This window comes from Nyctereutes procyonoides, unplaced genomic scaffold, assembly GCF_905146905.1.
Source record: "Nyctereutes procyonoides isolate TBG_1078 unplaced genomic scaffold, NYPRO_anot_genome, whole genome shotgun sequence".
In the NCBI taxonomy this organism is placed as follows: domain Eukaryota; kingdom Metazoa; phylum Chordata; class Mammalia; order Carnivora; family Canidae; genus Nyctereutes; species Nyctereutes procyonoides.
In genome coordinates this window covers 76,834,525-76,859,580 of record NW_026575140.1, presented here as the reverse complement: position 1 = coordinate 76,859,580, position 25,056 = coordinate 76,834,525, and the positions used below count along the sequence as shown (strand labels likewise).

Genomic DNA, 25,056 nt, shown 5'->3' with positions numbered 1-25,056 from the left:
CCTCCTAGCCCGATGCCCAATATACACTAGATTCTCATAACCACTAGTTGAACGAACAAATTTCCCTAAAAGGATAGTTATAAGTAACACTACCTGAACATTCATATCTGAGAATTTTTCCTTCTGGAAGGCAGTCCTTGTGCATTCCTCCATTAACTAATCCACCGCTAACTCCAAACCAACCTGTTTATCCAAAAACAACTAGGCTCTTTTAGAAAATTGTGGAGGAAAAGGTTGCAACACAAAACAGTAGCTGTGTTCCTGTCCTGTTGTAGAAAACTAGCGTGAGTTTAATAGAAAAGGTGTCTAAATTCTGATTTAAAGAACTCATGGCTTTTATTTCCTTTCGACTGACTGGCTAATTTGTACATAGTCTGCAACCCGCTTTGAGTAGTATGATTAATGGCTGATCATGAAAATAGTCCTATAAACATTTTAAAATGACTGTACCCCTGACTTTATTAATCCTTAGACCTAGGTTTTTCCAAAGGAGGGGGAAACACTGTGATTTCTAATGGGAAAATAGGATTAACTCTGCAGAGACAAGAGCTTCATCGGAAAAAAAAAATCAGGAGATACTAGTTTCACATAATTGAAAAAAAAAAAAACCTTTTCATACACCTCCTTCTGGGGGAGATACATGTAATTGGAATAAGTGTCTCCCCGGGGCCAGTGGGGGATGTTCATTTGTCTACATCTTGCCTTACTGATTCTTAGTCCTGCCATTTTGTAAATATATTTGCCTGATGTTTTCTATGTGTCAGGACCCAAAATACTGGGAAATAACCTAAGACAAACACGATGCTGTGTGAGACCCCACAGATGACATTTACTAAACCATCAGAATGTGGAGAATCACTCTGATACCCTGCAGTACCAGGGGTGCTTTGCTACCCCATGGCGAAGGGATGTGGGCACATGCTGGATTTTTATTTGGGGGATGTTTGTTTGTGTATCTTGTTATTGAGCCTAAAATAAATGACCAAGAATGGGATGATGGAGATTTAAACTTAGTCAAAAGGAACATAGCAGGGAAGATGCATCACTGTCAGGTTGGTTCATTGGTGAGATTTTCTAAAGACAAGGGAGGGAGCAGATGACCTTTCCAGAGCCCTCCGGTCTGCAGATTTTATGATTCCGTGCACGTCCTCTGTCTAGACATGGAGTGTGGATGCTCTTGCTTTTATTGCTGTAGCATGGGGAAAAAGCATAACCGCTCCACCTACAGTCTGATCCTGGAAACTACTCAGCCTCAGCCAGGAAAAACAAAACAAACAAAATAGGGGAGAAGACGTGTATTACCCACTGGAAAGAATGTAATTGCAGTCTATAGTAGAGAATATTCCCTCCAAATTACATGTATTTTTACATCAGCCTTTCAAAATGATTGTGATTTTAATACCTGTGTTTTGCACAGTTCCAGTATTCACTCGTATATTTGACATCTAATATTATGTAAGACCGTTGCACGAGGAAAGGAAAAGATAGGAAATTTGGCTCTTCCTTTGGCAAGGGAGAAACAAAGACCTGGAGAGGTAAGTTAGGCCCAAGTGTCCGACTACCCACAAGCGAGGTGTGCAGATTTCTACACTTTTGAGACTGAGCCAACATTGTAGAGCTGTCATCAAACATTAGACCTCAAGTCCTTTCTCTTTCCACTCACAGGTCCTGCTCCTCCTTCATCTGTATTTCAGGCAACCTGAAGGCACCTTGTCCCACTTCTGGCCTCTTCACCTGCCTTACCTCTGTCTGTAACTTACAAATTTGCTTCCAGTTTCATAACTTTCCAGATCTTACAAGGCTCAGGTCACAGCAGCCTCATTATTCTTTCTCAACCACACCAAAGACCTGCCCTGCATGCTCCCCGCTCAGGTGCCCACATGGCTTGCTCTTCTTTTCCCTTTGGGTCTTAGCTCAAATGTGACCCCCCTCACAGAGGGCTTTCTCAACTACCTTGTCTGAAACAGCACCCTGGGAGTTCTTAATTCATTTTTTTCAACATCAATGAAATGTATTCTTGAACTTTTATTTATTCCGAAGGGTAATACACAAAGCACAAAGCACAAAGCCTTCCTCAACCTGCTGGGGGTCTGTCTCTTGCGCCAGACTCACAGACAGGGAGTCTTCCTTGTTTGACACCACCTAGTGGCTTCGGGTCTGAATTACTGAACAAAAGGAGGAAGACAGGAAGAGGAGGAGAGGAAAGAAACACTTCTCTAGCACTTGGAGTCCTCATTCTTCGTCCTAACTAAATTCTAAGATTGAGCCTAACATAGCCTTTCTCTATCAGTAGGCATCGAATTTCTAATGACCATTTAAGTAGCTGGAAGCTTGGCACCCCTAAGAGAGCGGGAACTTCCCATGCCAGCTCTTATTCTGGAAGTCTGATAAACAAATTCCTTAATTTCCTCAGGATGGTACTTGGAACAATAGGATTTTGCAAGGATTACCCATAATGACCCAGTAAGTAATTAGATGCTCATCAAGGGCCTACTTTTTTTTTTTTAACTCCAGCACTACAAAAAAAAAAAAAGAATTTACATTTGGAGCTGCCCTACATGCTATCATTAGCATAGTTGCTTTAGAGGGAATTCGAACACCTGCTTTAGTGACGGTTTGTCTTTCTCTTACCCTTCTCACCAGATATACCACGCTACCTATGAACTCACAATGTAACATTGAGTAATTCAGGTCATCTCTTTGGATTTGTTTCTTCCTCTGCAAATAAAGGGTTGAACTCATGATCCCTCGTGTCCTCCATCGGCCTAACATTTTGTGATTCCATCTAGAAGAAGGGTTATGATGTTAGTCATTCACCCCTGCCAGTGAATTAATCATAGAGGCTTTAACCTGGAAAAAGAGACCGATAGTAGTGAGAGCTGAAAGTTGTAAGACCCTCATCATCTGAGGAAAGGAAAAGCACTGGGAAAGGGCTTTGGTTAGCAGATTTAAAATGAATGATAAGAAGGACAGCCACTTGCTGAGGGCCAGCCATCAGGCACTTTGATCTCGGCATTTTACAAATGTTGTATCAGTTCATCTTTACATTACAGCTGTGTAGTTTAGGACAGAACCAAAGGCTGAAATTAAACAGACCTGAGTTTAAATCCCGAGTTCAAATCCTGACTTTGCCATTTGTTTGCTCTGTGATTTAGCACAGATTACCATCACCTTCCTAGCATCAAATTTATTCATCTGTACAGTATAGAAAGAATTTGCCCCATGGGCTTTTGGGGAAAGATTAAGATAATGCATGTAAAGAGCTCTGTACAAGGTATTCCACAAGATATTATTCAATAATGGTAACTATTTACTATACTGGAAGTGTTTTAATCTTTTTTATTTTATCTATTTTTTAAGATTTTTTTCATCCATTCATGAAAGACAGACAGAGAGAGAGAGAGAGAGAGAGAGAGGCAGAGACACAGGGAGAGGGAGAAGCAGGCTCCACGCAGGGAGCCCGACGTGGGACTTGACCCGGGGTCTCCAAGATCGTGCCCCGGGCCGAAGGCAGGTGCTAAACCACTGAGCCACCTAGGCTGCCTTTAATCTCTTTTTTTAAATAAATATTTTTATTTATTCATTTGAGAGAGAGAGAGAGTGGAGAGAAGCAAAGGCAGAGGCAGAAGCAGACTCCCCCCTGAGCAGGAAGCCTGGCTCTGGGCTTGATTCCAGCACCTTGAGATCATGGCCAGAGCTGCAGGCAGACACAACCAGCTCAGTCACCCAGGTGGCCCTTTAATCTCTTAATTATAAAAGAAAAAGCATAAGCTCAGAACCAGTGTTTGAACCCGTATTACTTTTATGCCATATATCTTTCTGCTACATAGTGCTGTCCCAATACTTTGCCTACTACAGTTTTCTTTTGGCAAAGGAGGCTCAGCAGAATTACGGGCTCAAGGTCCCTAGCTGCATCAAATCTGCCTATATACCTGTGATATTGTGATTTATGATAAAAAATACATATTTGGTCTTCCTCCTGTTTCTGGCACAAGCAGCTCCTATTAACTCCTGGAATTTCTTAAGTGAGGATAGTATTAAAGGTGTCTTTTGTTACGTTAATGAGCGCACTTTTAGACCCCATCTAAGGGGTCTGAATGCCAGGAGAACCAACCATGTGATTAGAAGGATGAACTTTCCCTCCGCTCCTTGATTTCCTGGGAGGGGAGAGTAGCTGGGGCTTGAATCAATCACGAATGGCCAATGACCTAATGGATCATGTTGACGTAATGAAGTCTCCATAAAAAGAACAGAAGGGACGGGTTTGGAGAACTTATAGATTGGAGAACCAGAACCTTTCTGCTTGCTTCAGCTCCAAAGCCTGAACTCATAAGAACAGAAATTCCTTTGTTTGTGACCTCAACCTATTAAGTCTCCACTTGGCTGTTGATTGGTATCCTCTAATATCCTTAGTAATAAGCTAGTAATCTAGTGAGTAAACAGGTTTCCTAACATCTGTGAGCCACTCTAGCAAATTAATCAAACTTGAGGAGGGGGTTGTAAAACCTGATTTATAGCCTGTTGGTCAGAACTCTAGGTACCAGCCTGGACTTGAAATTGGCACCTGAGGTAGAGGGCAGTCTTGTGGAACTGAGCCCCTAACCTGTGAAATCTGAGTAGACAGTGTCAGAATTGAGTTGGAATGGAGGACACCCAGCTGGGGCCAGAGGATTGCGTGGAACGCCACTCACCTCCCCCTGCACACACATTGGAATTGGGGTGCAAAACCCTTTTAATACCCCATCTCATTTTCAGAGTCTTTTAACATAAAAAAACTCAGTAATACTGATTGGGAATTAAACTTGCTATCGGCACAATTCAACTTTGATGTGGATTTCAGAAATTTTGCCCTACAACTACAGGAGATAAAAGTTTATTTTAGGGCAACCACAGAAGCATTTAGGTTCCTTAACTGGACCCTGAACTGGGAATTTAAAGTCATGAACTCAGCATCATCTTTGCCTAAGTTGTTCAGCACACTTCAAAGCAATTGACAAACTCCTAGCCTCAGCTTCTACTAAAATGTTCTACGCCACAAATACTTGTTCCTCTAGAGCCTTGCCCTCCATAGGCCCTTGATTACAGGCAACTATAAGGGATTGGTTAAGTAACCATTTTGCTACTGCATATCATGAACTTCCAATATTTCCCTTTAGTTCTGCAAACAGGATCATTAATGACTTTAAAGCTAATCGACTCAGAGAACCAACTGCAGATTAACATGGGACTAATTCAGAGAACTGATTCTTTAAATTTTTTTATTTTTTATTATTTTTTAAAGATTTTATTTATCTATTCATGAGAGACACAAAGAGGGAGGCAGAGAACCAGGCAGAGAGAAGCAGGCTCCATGCGGGGAGCCTGATGTGGGACTCGATCCCGGGACTCCAGGATCCTGCCCTGGGCCGAAGGCAGGCACCAAACCACTGACCCACCCAGGGATCCCCTAAATTTTTTTTTTAATTTGACATAGAGTTGACACACAACATTCCATTAGTTTCAGGTATCCAATGTAGTGATTTGAAAAGTCTACAGAGATCTGATTCTTAAGATTGTGACTTCTGAAACCACTTTTTTCAGAGCCAAATCTTTTGTCTGTGTTCCATTAGGGAAGCAAGGATTTGACCACAGGTAACTCGTGAAAGCTGGTCACACAGTTTTTATGTGGTGACTGATTCTGCGTCTGGTGTTGGGTTCTGAAGCGTGTGGAGGAGGGAGTCGGAAAGAAGAGAACTGTGAGGTAGGCATGAGGGAGTGGCGAGGAGTTTCTGTGCCGGAACTCAGGATGGTTGACTGGTACCTCTGTCATCCCCTCACAACACTGACATGGAGGGCATCAGAGGCTTAAACACATGTCAGACCCAGAATTAGAAGAAGCTAAAGGGTACCAGAGGGGAGTTGCAGCTGCCCTGGGCCCAGATGCTGCCACAGGCCAACCAGGTGAGCCAGTAAACACGTCACAACATGACTGAGCAGCAAGAGGGTTTCATAGACAGCCTCATCTTTCCCAGCACAGAAAATAAGATGGTTGCTACTCCATTTCCACCTTCTAAATCTGACATAAAATGACTTGGGTAGGCATGCTAACCTAGAACTAGGTAGGAAGGTAATTCTGGGAAACACAGTTCTGGCTCAGCCAAGCTGATATAATACAAGCCCACCATATCGCTGGTCGAGGAAAAAATCTCACTGGAAACAGAAAATACTTGGAACTATATAATAATTAAAACACAACTTATCAAAGTTTGTGGCATCCAGTCACAGCTGGCCTTAGAGGGAATTTCGTGGCTTTAAATATTTATATTTTTAAAGGAAAAAAAGAATAAATCAATGATCTGAGCTTCTACCTTAAGAAGTTGGGCCAGGGAGTGGGGTGGGCAGGAGACTGACCCAAAATAAATAGAAGGAAAAAGAGGCAGAAATTAACGGAATTGAAGACAAGCAATAAAGAAAAAACGTCAACAGAGCCAAAAGCTGGTACTTTAAAAAAGGGCAATTAAATATATACTATCTCAGTTATAATGAGCAAGAAAAAGAAGAAAATGAATTATCAGTATCAGGAATTAAAAAGGAAACATCATGACGGATCCTATAAGCATTAAAAGCATAATAGGTGAATGTTGCAAACAACTTTATGGCAACAAATCTGAAAACTTAAGTGAAATGAAACAAATTTCTTGAAAAAGAGTGTATCAAAACTGACAAATGGAGAAATAAAAATATGAAAAGCCTTATATCTATTAAGAACTTGAATTCAACTGGACTGTATGTGTTTGTAACTAAGAAAAATGGGCTAATTCCACTGGGATCGTTCTCTTTGGTCACAGCATAAGCATTTGTCATTGTTGTTTCATAAAGCTAAGGAATGTGTTTAGTCGATTTAAGTAATTTTTAAATAAAACTCCTAAGCATAAAAAAAAGAACTTGAATTCATTATCAAAAATCTTCCCACAAGAAGTCCAACCTTGCTTTGGGATAGGCAAAAACTTCTTAGCTAGGACATGAAATGCAGGATTTATGAAAGATGTAAATACATCTTGGACATCACATTGGTCCTAATCAAAATTAACTTTCCTGTTTTTTCATTTAAAAAAACACAAAGGAAGGGATCCCTGGGTGGCTCAGTGGTTTAGCAACTGCCTTTGATCCAGGGTGCAATCCTGGAGTCCCAGGATCGAGTCCCACGTCGGGCTCCCTGCATGGGGCCTGCTTCTCCCTCTGCCTGTGTCTCTGCCTCTCTCTCCCCCTGTGCGTGTCACTCATGAATAAATAAATAAAATCTAAAAAAAAAAAAAAAACCCACAAAGGAAAAGGCAAGTTACACGCTGGAATAAACATTTGTAAAAATGCATATATCCGACAAAGGACTTTTACAATATAGAACAGATTCTTATAAATCAAGAATAGGAAGAAAAGCAACCCGATCTAAAAACGTGGCCAAACAACTTGAACAGATACTTCACAAAAGAAATAAGAACCACAGAGCATGAGAAAAGCTCTCTACCATCATTAGTCATAGGAAAACGCTAATTAAGTACAAGGAGAGACACTCCTCCACACGGACTGGAATGGCTACAAAGACTGAGGATACCGAGTGTTGGTGAGGATGCGGAGGGAAAGAATTCTCCCAATTCGTAGTGGGAATGTAACATGGTACGACTTTGAAGAGGTTGACGGTTTCTTGTAAAATCAAGCCTACATCGCCCCTGGGACCGAGCAATTCTACTAACAGATATTTTCCAGAAAGAATGGGAGACATAGATCTAGACACAGACTTGTCCACTTGTTTGTGGCAGCTTTATTCATAATAACCTCACCTAGACATAACCCAAATATCCATCAGCAGGTGCCTGGATAAAGGAATCGTGATACACGCCAGTGTAACAGCAAACACACACAAACAGGAACAAAGTACAGACATATGCAATAGCAGGAATTTCAAAACATGTGAGCTAAAAAAAAAAAAAACCTACACACGAGTACACACTATCTGGTTCAATTTATAAGAAGTTCTACAACGGACAAAATTGAGCTCCAGAAACAGAAAGTAGGTCAGTGGTAACCGAGGGCTGGGGAGAGATCGCAAAGATAGAACTTTTTGTGATTGAAAAAAAAAAAAAAAAAACTTTTTGTGATGAAGAAAAACGTTCTGTATCTTCCTTGGGGTGCTGCTTACATAGTGCTCACATCTGTAGCAGCTCACTGAACCATGCAGTGAAAACGAGTACATTTTACTGTATGCAGACTGTACCTCCATTATGCAGATTAAAAAGAAAAAAAATCCTAATGAAGGGGTGGACAGAAGTCACCACAGCAATTGCTCTCAAATATTGGAATGTACACTAAGTCTCCAGGCTCCTGTTTGCTTCTGTTGGGTAGCATACGTCAGGAGGCCAAGTGTCCATCGGAGGAAGAGGCTTAGTGTGTAAAAATGATAATTTTAAAATCAAGAGGTAACAAGAGATTGTATCGCTTCTTGATACAAGAAGTGAATGAAAGTCTAGAGTACAGATATTTTAAAGGTGAGCGATGAACTTGGGATATCATTATGCTATTTTGGGGTTAAGTATGCTTAAATGTATTTGAATCCTGAGTTGCCAAGGAGCTCAGAAAAATGTGCTGAGTACACAAGTGTGCCTTTTGGGAGGGGAGGAGTCAAGCGTGTTAGACTTATCAAATGTTTAAGAAAATGGGATTAGTCAAGTATGTAAACAGTGTCAAGTGTTTAGGAGCATTTAATCAGTCACACTTCTGATTGTTGATCAAAGAACTGAGAACGTAATTTCTCTTACTTTTGTACAAATTTTACTATATTTACATTTCAATAAGATCAAGTCGAGCCTAGATTTAAGAAACACCGTGAAAATGTATTCTAACGCAGTATCTTAGATTAAGTATTTATAAGCATTGTCCTTTCTATACCAAAACTCTGCTTTGACAGTAAAGCTCGACGGTATAGTTCACACACTTCCTTCTTGCCTTTCTTAAGAAATTTAATTTCCAGGGAAGTTAAGTTTTCTTCTACTTTACCTCAAAACCCTGTAAACAGACCTTACAGTTTACTGCAATGCATTTTACAATAAAATTATTTGGCAATACATAACTTAGCTATCTTACAATTCTTTATGAAGAAAATTTACAGGAGATAATGTGTCAATTTTGGCTTTACTTACGATTCTCCTCTGTGCCCCCTATTTCAGTTTGCCCCTCATCTCTCACCCTTCACAATGTGAAGATGAAAGTACCCAGGGGCCTTTTTTTCTCCCTGCAATTGATTTCCACCGAGGGCCTATCCTAGGTGTAATGACAATAATCACTGAACCTCGAAAGCTGAGGCATTAAGCACAATTTACATGAATAATAGCCTCTGCTGACATTTAATTGAGTGTTTCTAACCTATTTAATCTTATTAGGTAGGCAGGATTTTCATCAATTTACAGACAGAGAAACCAAGGTCATGCAATCTGCAAGTGGCAGAGCCAGGACTCAAAACTGGTGAACTCCAAAGCGGTTAGGGTAACTCCTCTGAGATGAATTCCACTCCAGCTGAAGCTATAGATTGTCCTCCCAGGTTTGTTATTTCTTGGTGTAATCAACCAATAATTTTTGAAGATTTTTTTTTCTTCTTTCTGTATCCAGAGCACCATTAAGTAGTTGTGATTCATTTTCATTCAACCCTCTGATCGGTACTTGTACCACTGATTCCTACAGGGTCAGAATCCAGGGTACTGGTGGGTTTTGTTTCCAGTGGAGGCTTGACTTTGAGGGGAAAAAAAAAAAAAAAGGATAGTCCATCCTTGGTTAGGACCCATCTGCTTCCTCTTTACTTTCCCTCTGACTCCTCCCATGCACTGAAAATGTGAGCGAATGAATAAGAAGTGAATTCTTGGTTAAAAAGACAGTGTGAAGTATCTGCAGAATAAATATTTGCAGCCCCTTGTGCCAAGTGTGTGGCACCCAGTAGGGGTTCATTCAATGTTTACTGAAGAGAATGACACTTCCATTAATTCATTCAGCAAAGTATTTAACAATCCTCAGCCAGGTCTTTTAAGGACACATAGTTCAATACAATGGCAATTCACACACAGTCACTACTTTGAAGGAATCTGGGGTCTAGAATAAATAGGGTGCACTTAATGTTAGAGGAAAAGAAAACAGTAACTGCTGATCTAAGACTGCCAGTCAAGGTTCCTGACTCTGAAGAAGTTGGGAAGACAAGGAAAGAAATTTCTTTACCCTTTAAGTTGGCTTATTTCTTTGGGTATCTTTTTTTTTCACGCTCTCCTCAGCAATCTCATGGCCTCAAACTTTTCTTCTCTCTGGGTTAATCCCACGTCTTTGTTGTGATTTGTCTCTCTACGTCCCCTTTTCCTCCCAGACATCATCTCTATTTAATGCGCCAGCACTGTAGACTCCGTGTATCAAAGCCTGCGCTCATAATTCTCTACCAAATCTGTCCCTGACTTCTTGAAGATGGGAAGATAAAGAAATGTGGGGCAGGACAATGAGAAGTAGGAAGTTCACCGCCATGTAGACACAGGGAGACAGAGAAACAGCAAAGAACAGGATGGTACCTAATAAAAAGTCTCCAGGTTTTTGAAATGTGTTCTTGTACCACCTCCATCCATTTCCTAATTTCTACCATAAAAGTAGAAAATGTAATCTTGACTTTCCCTTTCTGTTTTTGAACTAAAGAAGTTTCCCAAGTCAAGGGGAAAAGCCATGCACTTGATGTTCCTGTGGAAAGGAACTGAGAGCCTCACTTCCATGAATACTGTCTGAATTCCTCTAATGGAGACTGGGACAGTGCAGTCATGGTATTGAAAACACTGCAGGACTAAACATAATACTGCCCAATGAGACTAGAATTTAAGAAAAAAGGTGGGAGGGCAGGGGCTAGTTTGATGGTTACTAACATTTTTTAGGAAGCTTTCCTCTCCCTATACATTATGTCTTTTTTTTTCTGTTCATTACACAGTACTAAGAATCTAGAGGAAAATAACACTCATGCTCGGAGTAATGGAATTAAGAGCATCAAGACATCATCCAGCGGATGGACAACTTGAAATGCTCTGGGGGCTCGTTTGTCTCTTCAATGCTTTTACTGGGACCCCCCAAAAGGAGAAGAATATGTGAGCATGGCAAATTGGCTAGCTGTTCCAGAAAGTGGTTTTCCCATTTCCCATCCTCCCAGGCACAATTAAGACACATTTCCCAGAATCTCTTTCAGTGACATGGGCCATTCGACAAAGTTTTGGCCAAAGGAACATGGGTAAGGGATATGAAGGGCTTTCAACCTGACCCACAAAAATGGTCCACGTTTTCTCTTCCCTCTCCTGGTGTGGGCTCCTTCAACAAAGACTCTAGACTGGAGACAGGTAGCCCCAAGACGGAAGGAGTCTAGTCTCAGAATGATCATGGAAAGCTGTCCACTGACCAGAAACATCCAAACTGGGCTTTGTGAGAGAGAAATAACCTCAGAAAAGTCATGCAACTACATCCCAGTTTCCTCATGTCAAGGGCTTGTAATAGTGCCTGATCAAGAGTAAAAAGCTCAATAAATATTAGCTGTCAGTCACAACAGCCCAAAACCTCTGCAATGCAGCAAAAGTGGTCCTAAGAGGGAAGTGCATAGCAATACAGGCCTACCTCAAGAAGCAAGAAAATTCTCAAACAACCTAAACTTACACCTAAAGAAGCTAGAAAAAGAACAAATGAAGCCTGAACCAACAGAAGGAAGGAAATAATAAAGATTAGAGCAGAAACAAATGATCTAGAAACTAAAAGAAACCATAGAACAGATCGATGAACCCAGGAGCTGGTTCTTTGAAAAAAGTTCATAGAATTGATAAATCTCTAGCCAGACTCATCCAAAAGGAGAAAGGATCCCCCAAAAGAAAATCACAAATAAGAGAGAAGTAACCAACACTACAGAAATACAAATAAGAGAACGTTCTGAAAAATGATACATGGACGACCTGGAAGAAATGGATAAATTCTTAGAAACATATACACTACCAAAACTGAAACAATAGAAAACTTGAATATTAGCTGTCATTATCACAGGAAACAAAGTTTGCCTCTTAATTTCCTTCTTTTTGCAGGGGTGGGAAGGCTAATGACAATCACTGGCTGGGACTGTCAGCTACAAAACACCACCAACTGGTACACTAGAATGTTTAAGTAGCACAACAGTGTAATAGTAACTCAGAAAAAAAAAATTTCTTCTGGGTGCCAAGCATTAAATTCTATGGCTGGTCTCTTGCTAAAACACTCAAATCTAATAAAGATATGAAATATAAAAAGAATGTGATATCCCCTTTCTTCCCTTGACAATGAGCATTTGGGACATTTAAAAGTTCTGACAATCCACATAATTTCTGTGGTTTCAAATTGACACAAAATTTGTACAGAGAATACTTTGTGCTGCTACAATATTTAACTGATACAGTTTAATAACAGTAATCAACTTTTATTGATTTTACATAAATAGCTTATAGAATGCCTTTCCAAACCATTTTTTCCAATATATTTACGTTACAACACGCATTTCTTTATGAAACTATTTGTTAAATCTTTTTACACAGAAAGTGGGGAAAAGTGAAGGGAGAAGAGGGAAAATAAGATTTCAAAACTAATCTTCAGTGATAGGCCTAAATATTTGGCAATTACTTCCTTTTATAGGAAATTAGAGGATTGTAACTTTGAAACATATCAAAAGTGCAGTGCAGCCATTTAATTAAAAAAGCAGTATTGTCAAATATATTATTTAGGCATCAAATTTCCCTTTCTAAATATATTCAGGCTCACATAATTTTATACTTATTAAATAATGGTTTAAAACAATAACCATCAAAGTCTTTCAATAATCCCAGATCTGGATTAAATCTCATGGTAGCATGAGTAATTTTTTAAAGTTCTAATTTATTTTTTCATCAGTAAAATGTAATATTTGACAATGTCCCCAGAGAATAAGCTTCCCCAGAGAATAAGCTTTAAGATGATAATCTTATTAAACCTGCTATTAATTAGGTCATTTAACTTAGCCGCTAATATGTTCTATCAGAATTTTTTTTTTCCACACTGATGTATCCACTTGTACAAAATACTATAGGTAGTCATTATACCAACATCGAAGACAACCATTCCTGAAACAAGGAATCATGTTTATACTAGTAGTTCTTTGTTATGATGCTTAGTCTTGGTATTATCAAGCACAATGTATTTTCCTTAATGAATATGGGTGGATTAAGGCAAAAGGACATAACCTAGTCCCCTCAATAGTTTATTCTTTATCCTTATAAAAACTATTGTTGAGGCTATACAAATTACAGATATGCTGGCTAGAGACACACAACTTGTCCTTGAGACCAACACCTAGTATTGTAAGCATGAGGTTAAAATTTCAGGTGTTCACAGCATTCTCTCTTGACCTACCATCATGATCATTCCTCAGCAGTACCCACAATGTGGACTTTCAAATACCACTTACTTGCCATGTCTCTTGGTAGTATGTATATAGATTATTTTTCCTTATTAAAAAGACTTTATAATATTTAATAATAGGGCAATAATCTACTCAGTCTTTGTAAGCTCTCCACTGAATAATTTTTCATTTTTACAACCATTTTTTGTATGGGTGTTGCACTTTTCTTCTGTCATCTTCTTCACATAACTAAGTGGTCCCTTCCCTTCAAAGGAGGAAGGATTTTTGAACGAGCCTCCAATTCTATCCCACAACGTGAAATACTGTCCATAGTTATAGTCGAAGAACATGTGGTGGTCTGTATGATGGGCTGAGCCATTAATAAATGGCCTTAAGATTTGGGGAACACGGAAATCACCATCATGAATGGAAATTGTCCAGATATTAACCAAGATGTATAAACTTAAGTAAACCACTTTGTGTAATGGGAAGATAAAAGGGTATATATGGTAAGGTAGACTCTGAAGGAAGCCATCCACAGGGTGAAAAGCATGACTTGCAAATGGAGTAGGAATCTTCCAGAGATGATGAGGTTTGTGTATGCGCTACAGAAGAAAAGAACACAGTTAAGAACCACCTTTACTTTTCAACTTAGCTTTTCATGCTCATGTCGTAGAAATGACCTAACTAAAAAAAACTCTTTAAATTCAGCAAAATCACTTTATAAAATGTACCTCTTTACCTAAAACAGTAACATTTCAACACAGCCCCTCCAGACCCATAAAGAACACAAACAAAATGCACCTGGTATCTATCATAACTATGGCTACTTAGGTATTTAACAAGTGAGGGGAAACTCTTAGAAATAGAAAACAGAATTTGGGGGCACCTGGGTGGCTCAGTTGGTTAAGCATCCGCCTTTGCCTCAGGTCATGCTGAGGTCCTGAGATCGAGTCCAGTATCAGGCTCCCTCCTCAGCAGGGAGTCTACTTCTCCCTTTGCCCCTCCCCCACCTGTGCTCGCTCTCTCAAATAAATGAAATCTTAAAAAACAAAAAAAAACAAAACAGAGTTTATAGACACACACTGCTGAGATGTATGTATTTTTCTCTTTTCCCTAAAAATGACTCTACCTTATACACAAGTCTATGATGAAGGCCTCTGTGAATCCAGTAGATCAGCATGTCCGTGAAAAAGAGGAAGGACAGTATACTAATAATGAGGCGAAACCAGCCTAGAAAAGATAACAGGATATATCAGAATCAAGATCCGGCTTCCAGGACCAGAGTTTACTTGGTGCTCGTCCATCTATGTGCACAAAATATGATCCTAGACTCAAGCACTATAGACTATTTTGGCTAATACAATACATTATAAATTAATCTCCTCTAACTCTCTGGTATCTGCTTTTTTCCTCATTTCCCTCTCATAAAAACTTGAAGTTAAACTATGAAGGCACTTATGAGACAGAAAAAGCATACACTTAGGGCATCTTTATTATTTAAATCTCTGAGCATAAATAACAGCGTTTATTTTTCCTCCATATTAATCTTCGTAAAACATATTTTTACATACTATCTTCCTGCTTAGAATTTTTTTTTCCCACTAAATACCTCAAGCCCAGCATTTATTCCCTAACCCAGTCTTTTCTGATCTTTTCAGCCTCATCTGTTCTTGTATTAACCAGGCTGGTTTACTCAATGTCCTCCCAACATCTTAGAAGTCTTACCTCTTGTACCTTTACTTGTTCTCTTCAATGTATCTAGAATACTCTCTCTTTTTACTTTTACTCACAAACCTATCTACTTTTCAAGGCCTAGCCAATTCATCACCATACTGTATAATTTTTGTTCCTTCCTTTAAATATCTAACCTCTTACTTGGACAACAGGTGTGCTGGTGCCAGCAAGCCTGGGTTCCAGTCCCAGATCCACCACTTATTTGCTGAATGACCTAGGCAAGTTACTGTATATTAATTTACTCCCTTATAGAAGGAACATAATAATAGGACCTAAGTCACAGAATTGATGTAGAATAGGATGGATCGATACATGTGAAAACCTTAGCACTATAGCTGGTACATATCAACATTCAATAAATGATGTTAACTACTATTCTTACATTCTAATACTAGATATACTAGAACTGTACCTTTATTAAATAATTTCAAAATTTCACAAAAATTTAGTTAAGGCACTGCAGGACTATCTATAATAGAAAAAAAAGGAATAATCTAAAGATCTAAAAAACTGGGATCATTTAAATAAACTATGGATATCTACACATTGTGATACTGTAACTAATATATAATATGTCCAGATTTACTGACATGAAAATACCGGCATATACACTACGACGAAAAAAAAAATCAAAGTCCAAACCAGTATGCATAGTAGGGTTATATGAAGCTTTCAGGCACTGAAAAAAGGAAGGATAGATGTCAAAAGAGATGGGTTGTAGGTAGCAGGATAGTGGATCTAACAAATCTGTCTCTTGATTTTCTCTAATTATCATGGATTACTTGTTTTTTTTTTTTTGAGTCTGACTTTAACACAAAGAATAGTGAATGAAAGCAAAGGTCTCTTACTCTGATCACACCCAGCTTCCCCTGGGCAATATTCCATCTACAACCAAGACTTCAAAATTGATAGACGAGGAAACGTACTATGTGGCAAAGACATGAGTATATAAAAACAGAACATTTAAACAATTAAACAACTTGTAATTATTTTAAAAGAAGAAAAAAAGAGGCATATTTGGTTCTTTAGAGAAACTACTCTGTGCTTAACTTACCACTGGGAAACTCTCCTATGTCATCATATAATTTGCTGTAACCTCTCAACTCCAGCAGGAATAGTAACACGGTGGGAATACTAATCCACGGCAATGACTGGACAGTAAACATAATTTCTCTATAGACTTGATTCTGAAAGTGAAATCAATACTTAAAAATCACAAAAATCTCTGTTAAACAAAAACCAGTGTAAAATTGTCTTGGATTGGATTTTTACAATCTCTTTTATATGAAGGAGCTTGCTGCCAAACTGCTTCTGTGAAAATGTTAATATATGGGAACACGCATGGAACATTCCTTTGTGAAGACCAAATGCAATAAATACTTTAAATTCTGAAACTTTCTTTCCTTCCCATAATATCTGCATGCTAGATTTCTCTTTGTGGAATAAGCATGTCTTTCACAAATAACTTCTATCCTCAACCCTCTCTTGATTCTTTTTCTTTTTTTCAGTCCTTGTAGTCACTGATAAATACAAATAACTGGAATAAAAAGATGATTGTAAACAAATCTACAATCCCCTATCTAGTCAGAAAATAGATATATAGTAAAAACATATTTCAGTTTGTGAAAGCCAAACATTAAGACAATTGCACAAATGAATACCTTTATGCATCTCTATTAGCAAATTCTTGTCTATGTATCCAGGAAGACACCAGGCTTGTAATTAAAACGACAACAACAAAGTTGGATTCATTTATTTGTTTAAATTAAGAGAGGAGAGGAGGATCAGCCCTACCAAAAATATCTAACCCATCTGAGGCTGGTTGCAAAAATTTTACTTAATGGTTATAACCAGTTTAATCTGAAAATCTCACACACAAATACTTATTATTTTTACTGTAACAGCAAGAAGTAGGTAAGAAAATCACTTACCTTTAAAAATTGTGGATGCTTCATCAACGAATGATCATAGACAAAGTAATAGCTCAGCGTTGCAAAGAAGAAATAAAGGATATAAGCACCAAGATTTGTCACAATCAGGAGACTAATAGTTTGTCGGAAGATGTCATCCTCAGACCATGAAGCTGGATAGATGTACGGTGTAAAAAAATAATAATCTGCAGCACTGAGTACAAGATCCATCTTAGCCCCTAAAGGATAAACACATGCAACAATTACTTACCCATGCTGATAGTTCTCAAAGAATTTTTGGAAAACCATACATGAAGTTTCTGCTTTCGTAAGCATTTACAACACAAGTCTGTGGCTACCAGAATCCCTGAAATGCCATCTTTAGAGCCAGAAGTGATCTTAAATATCATCTCTAATCCAATCTCTTCATATTATACCCGGAGACATCAGAGCTCAGAGACACTAGGCCCAGAACAGGTTCTTCTCTAACACCTAGCTGGCAAGGGGCATCAGTTTAGATCTAGTGCCACCTTGGTGTTCTTTTCCAAAGTCTCCTCAGGCAGCGTGGCAAGTAGTAAAGATGCGGAATGCGGGGCATTCAGATGTTTCCTCCTTCAGCTACAAGGTTCAGTGGGACTTCTCCCCTTTAAAAGGACTCTGATTTCAGAGTTTTCTTTCAGTGCTGAGACTTAAGATAAATTTGCTAGATGGTATTTATGCTGCCACCTCAGGGACCATCTGTTCTTGTGACAGAAGGAAAGGCCACTCCCATCGACAGAACAAAAGGAGACAGATTCTTGGGATTAAGAACTAGAATACGCTTATTCCTCTTGCTGCTAATCAATACTCTAGGTCAGGGGCTGGCAACTGCAAACCTGTGACTAAAAGTTTGAGGAGGAGAATGCACACAAGGGCTGTCTGGGAACAATTTAAAATTGTCAACTGTCTTCAGTCGGGCCTGCCTCGAGCTTGGATCGCCCTTACGTGGTAGTGAACCAGCCCACAGATTTTGCCCGCTCTGTGAGGCTTGTTCAAACACTTGTAGATGGGAATATATACTGACATATTATTTCTTTGCTACCAGGTTATGAATATCCTACAGTTTGGTGATCTTCTCTGCTGGTAAGGTTGTAGGGGAAGAGGCACGATCCTACACTGCTCTGGGCTTGCAAAGTGGCGCAGCTCCCATGCAGAGCAACATGCTGCCCCAGTAATCCGCCACCACTGCGAATTTATTCTGCATTCAGGCTGTCATCAGGTTTTATCTTGGCTAATTCATCGGTGTTATGTTTAGCGATTTCATGATCAGCAGAGTCATTTTCACCATACTTTCAGACATTTTTCACTACACTGTTTCCTAAATTTCCAAATTCTCCCTTCTTAATACTAACATCTGTCTTCAGCAGGAGTTCTTCATGATATATCCTAGCGTGTTTCACAACCAACAAGGCAACCAGTGGCATTTATGTACGTTCCTGTTGTCAAACCCACTTAATCAAAACATGGTTAGGATCTTCATTTCCCGGCCTGGGCTGTGGCTTTTTGTTTTTCACTAGTCCTTGGTCCTCGCCACCAGCGTAGAACTTCAGTAATCTGTTTCCCTGTCTGTAAGTCACATGTAGTAGTAATTCCTACACTGTCTTCTTCAGCAGAGGGCTCACAGACACCACCACATGCAAGCTCCTACAAGAACTCCATGCGATTACTAGGGACGGATGCTTCCCTTCATCCTGTCATTCATATGGGCTATCTATAACTATTTTTAAAAATATTTCTACATGCAATTAAACCCAAAGTGACAATAATAGTCTCAGCAAAGAGCAGAGGTAGGAGTACCTGACAGGTGTACCAACACACAGTGAGCACCTCAGTCGGAGAAAGCCTGTGCCATTAAATGAATTTGAGTGCCAATCTTTAAAAAAACAAAACAAAACAAGACCTTCTGGTTTTTCAGGCCTTTTCAGACTCTGAAACTACAGCTAAGGGACTGTGGACCTATGTTCCTTTGTGTTGTTTATTTAACTGATGTAAAGGATTTGGATAGCTTTTCACTTTATGCTATTTAAAGCAATGCAACAATGATTAACCCAATTTTGCATAAATTTCTACAAGCAGAAGAGCTAGGATGAAGATGAACTGCATTGATAACTTTGGTAGATTATTGATAGGTTGCTCTGCATAGGAGCTGCACTCCTTTGCAAGCCCAGAGGACTGCAGGATTATGTCTATTTCCCTACAAACTTACCAACAGAGAATATCATCAAACTGTAGGATATTTGTTAATCTGATAGCAAAGAAATGATATCTCAGTATATATTTATCTTTTTCTTACTATGAGTGAGGTTGAGCATCATTTCACATATTTAGAATATTTATTTTCTGTGAAATTATGTGTTTATCCCTTGCCCATTTTTTTTTTTAAGATTTTACTTATTTAAGAGAGACAGTGTACACACATGCAATGGTTAAGGGAGAAGCAGGGAGCCCGATGCAGGGCTTGATCTTAGGACCCCAGGATCCTGACCTGAGCCGAAGGCAGCTGCTAAACAGACTGAGCCACCCAGGTGCTGGGTTTTCAGTTTCTTAAAATCAAATTCTAGGGGAGCCTGGGTGGTCTAATTGGTTAAATGTCTGCTTTTGGCTTGGATCATGATCTCAGGTCCTCAGATCAAATCCCAGGCAGGTTAAGTTCTCTGCTTAGCTGGAAGTCTGCTTCTCCCTCTCACTCTTGCTCTATGCTCACCTTCTCTCTCAAATAAATACAATCTTAAAAAAAAAAAATCAAATTCTAGAAGTTCGTTATCAATTTCTAGAAGTTCTTTATCTATTAAGAGTATTTAGCTCCTTGTTTGTGATAGGAGTTGTAAGCATTTCTTTCCCCTCCCTTTGTCATGGAAAATTTTAATTAACTAATGTCAAATGTCAGATATGGACACATACCCTTCATCATATGTTAATTCATTAAAATAACAATTAAGTATTAAGTACTACGCTAGATAATGAGCATACAAAGATGGAAAAGATGTATCTTTTCTAAATCCATCTGAAAGGCAATTATAGAAACAATTACATCAATACAAGTGCTATAATAAAAGTATATACACAAATTCTATATAATCAGAAAAGGCAACAAAACTACCCCAGTTTATAGTAGAAGGCTCCATAGTGACAACATCTGATTCAAGCTTTAAAGGCCATTATCAGAAAGAAAAGGTTGGGTAGGGATGGCCATTTCAAATAGAAATAACAACTTGCAGGTGCCTGGGGGGCTCAGTCTGTTAAAAGTCAAATTCTTGGTTTAGTCTCAGGTCATGATCTCATGGGTCATGGGATTGAGCCTCAGTGGGGAGTCTGCTTGAAGAATCTCTCCCTCTGCTTCCCACCCCCAATAAATAAATAAATAAATCTAAAAAGAAAGAAAGAAAGAACTTGCCAAGGAATGGAAAAAGTCATGGTACATTCATTACTCATTGAGTGTCACTGGTGGGTGCCAAATAGTGAGATAGGGATGAAATGGGGGTCGGGGGGAGAGAATGTGCCAGGATAAACCTGGTAAAAGGAAATTGGTGTCAGGCTGTGAAGAGCTCTGCTGCCCTGATAGGGAATATGACTTTCCCTCATACACGATGGGGAGATACTAAAGGTTTCTGAGCAGGAAAGAGGTTCTAATCAGACCCATATTTCAGAGAAACCACTCCATTAGGAATATGAGTACTGATGAGAAGCAGAAAGACTAAATTGGTTGATCCTGTGGTAGACTAGCCCAGGAGCTCTAAGAACACACACACATATTCATCAGAGATTTAGCAGGTAAAAAACCCACAGGGCTTGATGACCAATTAAATACTGGAATGTGAACAAGGAAGAAGTCTAGGATGGCTGTGAAATTTCAGCTGGCCAGAGTAGATGGTAATGTCATCAGAACTGAACCAGGGAATGCTGGGAGAGCTGATAGATTTGGTGTTACAAGGACAGGGGTGCATAAAGAATGAGGGATTCATTTTGGGTCTTAAATCTAATTAAGCAGAGACTAATAAGCTTTAAGTCTATGCTTACTCTTAAACATAGGCAGTGGTCTACATACAAACATGAATCTCAAGTTCAAAAGTGAGCTTGTAAAAGCAGCTGAAATTGAAGCCATAAGGAGTAGAGGCTGCCAAGGGAGATAATGTAGCAAAGAAAGTACACTAAGCAGTAGTAGTAGGATACATAAACATTTAAAAACCAAACAGTTGAGAAGGATATTGTGACACCACTAAAAGTTGGTTAAGAGTTTATGGACCGGGGATCCCTGGGTGGCGCAGCGGTTTGGCGCCTGCCTTTGGCCCAGGGCGCGATCCTGGAGACCCGGGATCGAATCCCATATCGGGCTCCTGGTGCATGGAGCCTGCTTCTCCCTCTGCCTGTGTCTCTGCCTCTCTCTCTCTCTCTCTCTCTCTCTGTGACTATCATAAATAAATAAATTGAAAAAAAAATTAAAAAAAAAAAAAGAGTTTATGGACCGGGATCCCTGGGTAGCTCAGCGGTTGAGCCCATGCCTTCAGCCCAGGGTGTGATCCTGGAGACCCAGGATCAAGTCCCACATCGGGCTCCCTGTGTGGACCTGCTTCTCTCTCTCTGCGTGTCTCTCATGAATGAATAAATAAAATCTTAAAAAAAAAAAAAAAGAGTTTATGGACCCATCTGGATGTTACCTACAGTGTCCCATGGCCCTAAGTCAATATGGTACAGTCCAGCCAAAAACAATTCAAACATTAACTACTCTCCTTTATTCAACCTTTAATATCAGATGCAAGTAATAACTTTCAAAAGATCTCAGTCCTTGACTTTAAAAAATTCTATAGTTTTGCTTTTATCTGAAGACCACGCTAGTTGTGTTAATTTGTATATTCCCTGCACATAATTGCTGTTACACTGAACCAGTGCCTGGACGGGAGGAAGACATGTGTACCTCAGTCATTCCAGAGGCAGTTTAGATCCCGTGAAAAGAAACCTATTTTGTGTGTTTTTAGAATTTGGGTTTCAATTCATTCTATTTGTTGAATGTAATAATGAGGTATTCATAAACATATCGCTATACTTTCTGACATCTAACAAAAAAATCTTCTGAAATCAGTTAACAATATGATCTCAAAACTGCAATTCAAATTTGAAGTTTATATTCAAACCCACGTCTGTAAAGGTGTATCTTGCTAAGGTTTAGAGACTAAGTCCCCAGAGTTTCACCACCATCTGACACAGAGAAGTTAGTCAAAAAATAGGAGCTATTATTACTGCTGTTACTGGGCCACAGCAGAGTCAAAAATACTTTAGCCTACAGGAGAACACAGTGTCATTTGATTTTTCTTTGAAAAATAATTGATAATATCTAATATCAACATCTGCTATATAAACACTTGGTACCACACATATTAGCTCCTTTGACCCTTTCAAGAAACCCTAAGAGTTAGGTACTAGAATTATAAGTACTAGTATTATTAGGTACTAGTATTATGGATGAAGAAGCTGGGCACAGGCAAGTCAAGTAATCTGGCGTGCCTGGGTGGCTCCGTCAGTTAAGTGTCTGCCTTCCACTCAGGGCATGATCCCAGAGTCCTGGGACTGAAACCTGCCTAAGGCTCCCTGCTCAGTGGGGAGTCTGCTTCTCCCTCTGCCCCTCACTTAGCTCATGCTAGCTCTCTCTCAAATAAATAAAATCTTTAAAAAAAAATTTCAAGTAATCTGCTTGGGATCATCAAGTAAACAAACGCTGGGGCTGGAGCTCAAACCCACGCAGTCTGGTTACAAAGTCCCAAGCTCTTCTACCAAGACTTGAACGAAGTTCGACTGCCTCTTCATCACTATCTCAACTCTTCAGCTCCTTAATTTTGTAAATTCTCAGTGATGGCAAACTCACAGAATTTTGCATAAAATTTTAAGGCATGTATACTCCCTTAAGTCCGGGGCCCCACAGACCCTAAGTTAAATAACCCTGACTGAAACAGAAGCTTTGTATTGTTTTACTTCTACAGAAACAAAACTTTTTCAAAAAACACAGTTACTAATAAAACACAATTAGGCTAGAATGAGTCTACAATTACTCTGGCTTTACTTTAAAATTATAGATAATAATAGTTCACATTTGTTGAGAACCAGGTATTACTTAAAAGCATTTTTTTAATGTATCACCTTGCTTAGTTCTTTTTCTTAAAAGATTATTTATTTATTCATGAGAGACACAGAGAGGCAGAGACATAGGCAGAGAAGCAGGCTCCCTTTGGGGAGCCTGACGTGGGGCTGATCCCAGAACCCTGAGATCACAACCTGAGCTGAAGGCAGACGCTCAACCACTGAGCCACCCAGGTGCCCCACCTTGCTTAATTCTTACAACCCTACCAGGTAGGTAGGTACTTCCATAACTTCCATTTATAGACGGAGAAACTGAGGGCAAGAATATTTAAATAATTTGTTAAGTACTGAGTAACAATTAGGATGTATATTCCAGAATCTTGTTTCTCAGCTTCTACATTGTTAATCATCTCTCAACTTGTATACATACAGATGGGGAATTCTGAATATCTCATACTAACTGCATTACATAATGAGTGGAAAAGCATCCTCTAAGTGATCAAGGATCATGCACTTATTATTTTTTTTTAGATGCTTATCATCAGAACCCTAAGCACACACCACTGTGGTGCTGTAAAGTCAGATAACCTGCTGGAAGGTTTAGCTTAGAAATAATCTAGCTAACACAAGCTTGACAGGTTGGAAACTTTTCATTCGGACGTTTGGAACTTTACTTATTGATACCACCTTCAAATTCACTCTGCTGTAACATATGGATGCCAGTAGGCATGATGTTTTCCTTTTCGGATGCTAACTTTAAAAAAAAAAAAAAAAGATTTGATGTATTCATGAGACGCACGCACGGAGAGAGGAGAGAGGCCGAGACACAGGCAGAGGGAGAAGCAGGCTCCAGGCAGGGAGCCCCATGCAGGACTGGATCCCAGGCCCCCGAGGTCACGACCTGAGCCCTGAGCCTCCCAGGCGTCCCTAGGATGCTAACCTAATGGATGATTCCCCTTCCCTTTTAAGGCTTCTCGACCCGCGTGGAGTGCTGTCCGTCCGTCCTGATTACGTCGCAGTAAGTGGGGTTTGCACCGTAACGGTCAGGAGGTCACCACCTAATTTCTTTGCCCCTTAAAAAAAAAAATCCCCCCAACACAGAGGGAGCTCCGTCTCAAGGTAAAGCCTCAGTGTTCACCGGACAGACTTCCCTGCAGGAGCGACCCGCGGCAGCCACCCCGAGACTTTCCGTTTCCTCCCCCGCCCCCGCCCCGCCCCAGCACCGCGGCGGTGCGCGCCGGCCGGTGTCCCCGGCGCCCCCGCCCCGCCCCGCCCCGCCCCGCCCCGCAGCGGGTCCCCGAGGCCGCCCGGACGTGGAGCCTGCGGACCGCCGCAGGGCTTCCTCCATCCACCCTCCTTCCCCGCCGCCGCCCTCGCGTCAGCCCTACCTCCGGAGCGCGCGGCCCGCTCGGCGTCCGCGGGGTCGCAGGCTGCGGGGCCACTGGGCGGCGGGCGGCGGGCGGCGGGCAGCGGGCGGCGGGCGGGCAGGGCTGGGGGGGCGTGGCCGGGCACGCGCTCCCAGCGGCGGCGCCGCCAGCCAATCAGCGGCCGGCGGCATAAGCTGATATGACGGCAGATCGCGCGACTTGGCTGCGCGCGGCTCTCGGCGGTCACGTGGGCGCCGCGCGCCCAGCCACGCCCCCTGCGCCCGCCCGGGGAGGCGCGGGAGCCGAGCGGCGGGGGGCGGGGCTTCAGGGTTTGTTTAGTTTAGGTGGGTGTGTCCGTGACAGGCGCCTGTAGACGGAACAGGTGAAGCACGCGTCTGCGCACTGAATGGGGCTGCGTGTGGCCCCCTGGAGGTCTGCTTTTGCCCGAGAGTGGGTGGTTCGTTTATTAATTTTTTTTCCTTTTGTTTTGTGGTTCTTTGCTTTTTCT

At 40.5% G+C, this 25,056-nt stretch overlaps 1 protein-coding gene across 2 annotated transcripts; it reads right to left on the bottom strand.

Annotated features, from left to right (window-relative positions):
• Nucleotides 1-7,758: 7,758 nt before the first annotated feature.
• Nucleotides 7,759-24,661, bottom strand: SC5D (sterol-C5-desaturase). 2 transcript variants are annotated; one of them, XM_055306422.1, is made up of 5 exons: nucleotides 24,122-24,244; nucleotides 17,095-17,312; nucleotides 16,218-16,350; nucleotides 14,559-14,659; nucleotides 7,759-14,031 (listed from the first exon to the last, which is right to left on the bottom strand). In XM_055306422.1, the coding sequence occupies exons 2-5, from the start codon at nucleotides 17,302-17,304 to the stop codon at nucleotides 13,576-13,578; spliced, it is 900 nt and encodes a 299-aa protein (XP_055162397.1). In that variant the 5' UTR covers nucleotides 17,305-17,312; nucleotides 24,122-24,244; the 3' UTR covers nucleotides 7,759-13,575. The 2 variants fall into 2 exon arrangements, with proteins under 2 accessions (XP_055162397.1, XP_055162398.1); XM_055306423.1 differs by lacking the exon at nucleotides 24,122-24,244 and adding an exon at nucleotides 24,570-24,661 and having other exon boundaries at nucleotides 7,760-14,031.
• Nucleotides 24,662-25,056: the final 395 nt, after the last annotated feature.